Below are 5,973 nucleotides of genomic sequence, written 5' to 3'. Positions count from 1 at the left end.
TTGACAGGAGAGCTATGATATTTCAATGAACCTGGTTTTCAATTTTTAAAATTTTGTAGGATTCAGCATATTCATATGTATATTTGCTATCTCTCTGGTCTTCTTCTTCTCTTTCTTTCTTTCTTTCTTTCTTTCTTTCTTTCTTTCTTTCTTTCTTTCTTTCTTTCTTTCTTTCTTTCTCTTTCTTTCTTTTTTGGAGGTACAAACTCCATTTTAATTCCTCACACATTTTCTAAGGATATCGCCCTCTTGTCTATTACATTTTTTATGTATTTTTCTCCTAGAATTATTATTCATTCTTAACTACATTTTTGTATAATTGAATTAGTCAACTTTTACTTTCTATGACACCGGTTCCTTTGTCTGATTCAGGTCTTCTGAACTCCCCAAATATATTGTGTTTTCTCCTAAAATATTTTAAATTTTTTTTATAGTTTTATGTCTTAAATGTACATTTCTTTCTTCCTTTTTCTGTTTGTTTGTCTTTTGGTACTGGAGATTGAACTCAGGACCTTACACTTGCTGGGCAGGTGCTTATGCCACTGAGCTATCTCCCTGGCCCTTAAATGTACATTTTATTTATCTGGAGTTTCTATTTGTTCACAGAATAAGGTAGGAAATAATTTCATGCTTTACAAGGATTTGAACCTGAGAAATATTTCCTACAGGATACATATTTAATCTTTGTATTGGAAGATCAGTAGAACAAAAGCTCAAGACAATCACAGAAATTAGAAAATTCCAGTTTTGTGTGGAAAATTGTTATTAACTTAATTTCAGTATGTTAGTGTTCCTAACAATGACTAAAATGGAAAAGGAAAAACAGTGGGACTATGGGAGGTTTTACATGCTTAAGAGATTTGGATTTCATCTTTTAACAGTTAAGAGTTGTAGGAAAAACACATTAAGATGTTTGTTGGGGTTTGTCACCCAGAGCACAACAAGGCTGGTGAATGTCAAGCATTGGAGATGAGAAGCTGGGAGATGGGGGAGACCAGCCTAGTCTAGGGTGCTGTTGCCACAGAACACTTCAGTGATGATCAAAACTGGAGCAAGCATCTGTAAGTGAGAAAACGGAGGCATGTATGGGTTTTAGACATTGCTGAGGTGATAGGACCCTTTGTTATGCTTGCCATAATAATGTGGGAATGAAAGGAAAAACAATACATACTCTAAGTCAAGACCTTAGTAATTAATTCCATGATGTCTTGTTCGGTGTTTAGTGGAGTTTATAGCCAGCTCTGCCTACTGACGATCCCTTTGTTTAGTCTTCATAGGAATTTCCAAAGCGGGCATGTTTGGTGCTAATCTCACCATCTTCCATCCCACTGTGTTCATCCTCCTTGGCATTCCGGGGCTGGAGCAATATCACACCTGGATTTCTATCCCTTTCTTTCTCATGTACATCACTGCAGTTTTGGGAAATGGAGCCCTCATCCTTGTTGTCCTGAGTGAGCGAACCCTCCATGCGCCCATGTATATCTTCCTGTCTATGCTGGCTGGAACTGACATTCTGCTGTCCACCACCACTGTGCCAAAGGCCCTGGCTATCTTCTGGTTCCATGCTGGGGAGATAGCTTTCGATGCCTGCATTACTCAGATGTTTTTCATCCATGTTGCTTTTGTGGCAGAGTCAGGAATCCTGCTGGCCATGGCGCTTGACCGCTATGTGGCCATTTGTACCCCTCTGAGATACACAGCCATCTTAACACCTGTGACAATTGGAAAAATGACTTTGGCCATCTGGGGACGGAGCACTGGGACTATTTTCCCTATAATATTCCTGCTGAAAAGGCTGCCGTACTGCCGGACCAATATCATCCCCCACTCATACTGTGAGCACATTGGGGTGGCCCGATTGGCCTGTGATGACATCACCATCAATATCTGGTATGGCTTCTCAGTGCCAATGGCATCAGTTTTGGTGGATGTTGCCCTCATTGGCATTTCCTATACTTTGATTCTCCGAGCTGTGTATAGACTTCCTTCCCAGGATGCTCGACATAAAGCTCTCAATACCTGTGGTTCTCACATTGGAGTTATTCTTCTTTTCTTCATACCATCATTTTTCACTTTCCTTACCCACCGCTTTGGCAAAAATATTCCCCACCATGTCCACATCCTTCTGGCAAATCTCTATGTTTTAGTTCCTCCCATGCTTAACCCCATTATCTATGGAGCGAAGACCAAGCAGATCAGGGACAGTATGGCTCGCATGTTATCCATTTCAGGGAAGGTTTGAGACAGCTCAGAGCCTCTTTGTAGCTTGCCCTTATCAGGAGCAAACAGGACTTTCCAAGTGCCCAAGGTTAGGCATGGTAGTATGTCCTGGTGGAGCACATATGGACTTGGAAATAAAATTTGTCTGCACTCAAATCCTGACTCCTTTACTTTCTGATTTTTAACAACACACTTCCTTATCTTTTGGAAACTTAGTCTTTATTTATAATCTTCAACCATTTATACCTATCCTCTGAAGTTTCTGTGAAGATTTCCCAGACTTTTGTGGGACCTCAGGGTTAGGTATAGTTCTAACTTGAATGTTTGTTGCTCAAAGGAAGAGATCTTAAATGTACTATACACACTGTTTTCAATATTTCTAGAGGCTTCCATTTGGTCTCTTGTTTACCTTCTAAGAGTGTTGGGACTGTCATCTGCATCATCTCCAACATCACTGCCATCATTGCAAGTTTTTTTTTTTGTATGAATTAAATTGAATAGTAAATACAAAAAAGTTCTTATCAAAAATATTAAACTGTTGAAGGATTAAGGCTGATATTGAATATATAAGGAACTTTAATCATTATATGAAAACCAATCCTCTTACTCATCTGGTAAATGGGCCAAGTGTCACAGACACAGGCACTGCCATTGAGAGCTGAATGCTTAGGCTGAACATGGTAATGAAAGGCAAGTTATAGAGTCACATTGAAAATACAAGGGCCAGTGAGGTAGCTCAGCAGACTAAGTGCCTGTTTAGGCAAGCGCAGGGATGGGGATTCAATCCCTGGTACTGTATGCCATGCCAGTCCTGTCCTTGGACATGCTAAGCTGGTGACTAAGTCCAGGTATGGTGGCACATGCCTGTAATCCCAGTGCTAGGGAGGCTGAAATCAGGAGATCACTATGAGTCTGAGTTATGTAGTGAAATCCTGTACCAAATACATAACAATTGAAGAAAAAAAATACAAAAAATGTACTACACAGATATTCAGACATTAAAAAGATGAAACAAATATTACCTAATTCTATGTCATTTTCTTTTTTCTTTTTCTTTTTCTTTCTTTTTTTAGTACTGGGGATTGAATTTAGGACCTTGTGCTTACTAGGCTGGTGCTTATGCTGCCATTGAGCTATCTCCCCAGCCTCTCTATATCCTGCTGTCACAGGAGATAGGTGTGCCATTTTTTTCTATTGTATACACCACATATCACTATCTCCTTGGTTTCTATTATCAGATTCTTTTTACCCAGGTGCTACTATAATTCTACATAATCCTGTCATTCTCCTACTTTGGAGTTATTTACATCAGGCCACAGGGATGGGTGAGAAAGTGTAGAGAACTCAGCCACCAATCATATACCTGGTGTGGGAAAACAGCACAAGGCTGCTTATGATCGGTTCAGTCTTGAAGCAGGAACACATTCCTTAGGACAGAGCTGTTCCAGAAGCCAGCCTCTACTTCTTTTTATACCCTTGCCTCTAGATGGGGCCAGATGACTAGTTACAGCTAAAGAAATAGAAGATGTGTGTGTGTGTGTGTGTGTGTGTGTGTGTGTGTGTGTGTGTGTGTGAGCCCATGTGAATTATGTCTTAAGTGGTTCACTATCCAAGGTGGTTTTTGGAGGGTACAAAGTAGAGACTGTGGTGTTTCAGAGGAAAGGGTTTTAAAACTCTTAAGTTCATGCTTGGAGGAGGGCCATAAGTAGAGTCATTCAATCAGAAATAGTCTGACTTTTTCTTTTTTTGTGTGAACAACATAGTGTTTTACTGTGTTAAACAAGTGAAAATTATAAATTGTTCTCTTGTCTACAGCCATACCACCCTGAATGCGCCCAATTTCATCTGATCCCAGAAGCTAAGCAGGTCAGGCCTGGTTAGTACATGAGTGGGAAAAATTGTTCTCTTACTAATGCAGGCAAACACTAAATTGCTCTGATTCTTAAAGTTTTTAAGCAGTTTTTCAAAAGGAAGCAACAACTGGGATGAGGGAAAGGAGAAAAGAAGGGAAAAATATATATGCATATATACAGGATAGCTTGGATAATTGTACTGCTGATTTCTACTGGTTTATTGAAATGAACAGTTAATGCTTAATTTTTTTTCTGTTTTTTTAGTTTTTTGACCCAATTTTTGCATGAAATTTACATGCTTATATATGGTAACCTGGACAATTAATTTGAAGACAATAGTATGCAATATAAAATTATTGTTGACTCATTCATGATAAAAACTCTACAGAGAATCAGAAGATCTATATCTCAGCCTGATAAAAGTCATCTATGAGAAACCAACAGCCAACATTATTCTAAATGAGCAAAAAGTGAACGCCTTCACTTTAAAATCAGAAACAATACAAGAATGTCCACTGTCTCCACTCCTATTCAATATAGTTCTGGAAACATTAGCCAGAGAAATTAGACAAGAGAGAGAAATAAAAGAAATAAGAATTGCAAAAGAAGTGAAAGTCTCATTACCTGCAGATGCCATGATATTCTTTTTTATTTATTTTTCCGTATTTAGGACAGGGTCTACGGGGTTTCACTATGTAGATTGAACTCGTAGTAATTCTCCTGTTTTCAGCTTCCCAAGTGCTGGAATTACAGGTGTGTGCACCACCCCCAGTGTGACATGATAATCTACATAGAGGACCCCAAAAACTCCAATGGGAGTCTTATAGATTTAATCGCCAAATTCAGCAACATAGTAGGATACAAAGTCAACATCCAAAAATCAGTAGCATTTTGTACACACATAATGAACATAATGAGAGAGAAATTAGGAAAGCCACACCTTTCATAATAACATCCAAAAAAATGAAATAGGAATCAATCTAACAAAGGATGTAAAAGATTTATAAAGTGAATATTACGCTATTCTGAGAAAATAAATTACTAGTACCATGCCGATTTTATAGGCAAAGGCTAAAATTAGACCCATGTCTATCACCATGCACTAAACTATAGTCAAAATGAGTCAGAGATTTAAAACAGAAACACTAAAATCTTCTAGAGAAAAATGTAGGTAGAAATCTTAAAGACATAGGGGTAGGTACAAAGTTCATGAGCAAAAACCAAAACTGCATAGGAAATACTTCCAAGAATCAACAGCTGGTTGGTATCTCAGCTTTTTGAAGTTTCTGCATTTAAAAGTAAATCTCCAACACAGTAAAAAGGAAACCCACAAACTGGGAAAAAATTATAGCTGATTGTCCCAAAAAAGGCCTTCTATCTAGAACTTATAAAGATTTAAAAAAATCATACCCCCAGATTAAAAGACCTAATCCAAAAATGGACATCTGAGATGAATATAAACTTTTCAGATAAAGAAATATGAATGGCAAGTAAATATATGAAAAATGTTCAACATCATTTGTTGTATGAGAAATTCAAATTAAAACAACCCTGAGATACCATCTCATCCCAGAAAGAATGGCTTACATCATGAAGTTGGCCAATAACAAATACTAGATGGACTATGGGGAAAAAAGAACCTTTCTCCACTGTTGGTGGGAGTGCAGACTGGTACAACTGCTAAGGAAATGAGTATGGAGATTTCTTTAAAAGCTAAGATTGGAGATCCTATTCAAGCCAGCTATTCTCCTGAGTACTTTTTCCAAAAGAACTGAAAACATCATACCACAGTGATATATGTACACCATGTTTATAGCAGCACAATTTGTCATAGCTAAATCTTGGAAACAACCCAAATTCCCATCAACTGAGGAATGGATAAAGATGTGCTATTTTTAAA

General features: G+C 37.9%; 1 protein-coding gene across 1 annotated transcript; it reads left to right on the top strand.

Moving 5' to 3' along the window:
* The first annotated feature begins 1,294 nt into the window (after positions 1–1,294).
* LOC101578717 (olfactory receptor 52B2-like) lies at positions 1,295–2,707 on the top strand. The gene is made up of 2 exons (XM_004642133.2): positions 1,295–2,204; positions 2,562–2,707. Exons 1-2 carry the CDS (start codon positions 1,295–1,297, stop codon positions 2,705–2,707), a joined length of 1,056 nt encoding a protein of 351 aa, XP_004642190.2.
* The last annotated feature ends 3,266 nt before the right edge of the window (positions 2,708–5,973 follow it).

Source organism: Octodon degus, unplaced genomic scaffold (genome assembly GCF_000260255.1).
Source record: "Octodon degus isolate 3935 unplaced genomic scaffold, OctDeg1.0 scaffold00146, whole genome shotgun sequence".
Lineage (NCBI taxonomy): Eukaryota > Metazoa > Chordata > Mammalia > Rodentia > Octodontidae > Octodon > Octodon degus.
This window is presented reverse-complemented; position numbering and strand designations above follow the sequence as displayed.

Bases quoted from the DNA above. Each gene is read 5' to 3' on its own strand.
- LOC101578717 (XM_004642133.2), top strand. From the start codon at position 1,295: ATGTTTGGTGCTAATCTCACCATCTTCCATCCCACTGTGTTCATCCTC. The intron at 2,205-2,561 runs GTATGGCTCGCA...GCTCAAAGGAAG, and splicing joins GACCAAGCAGATCAGGGACA to AGATCTTAAATGTACTATAC.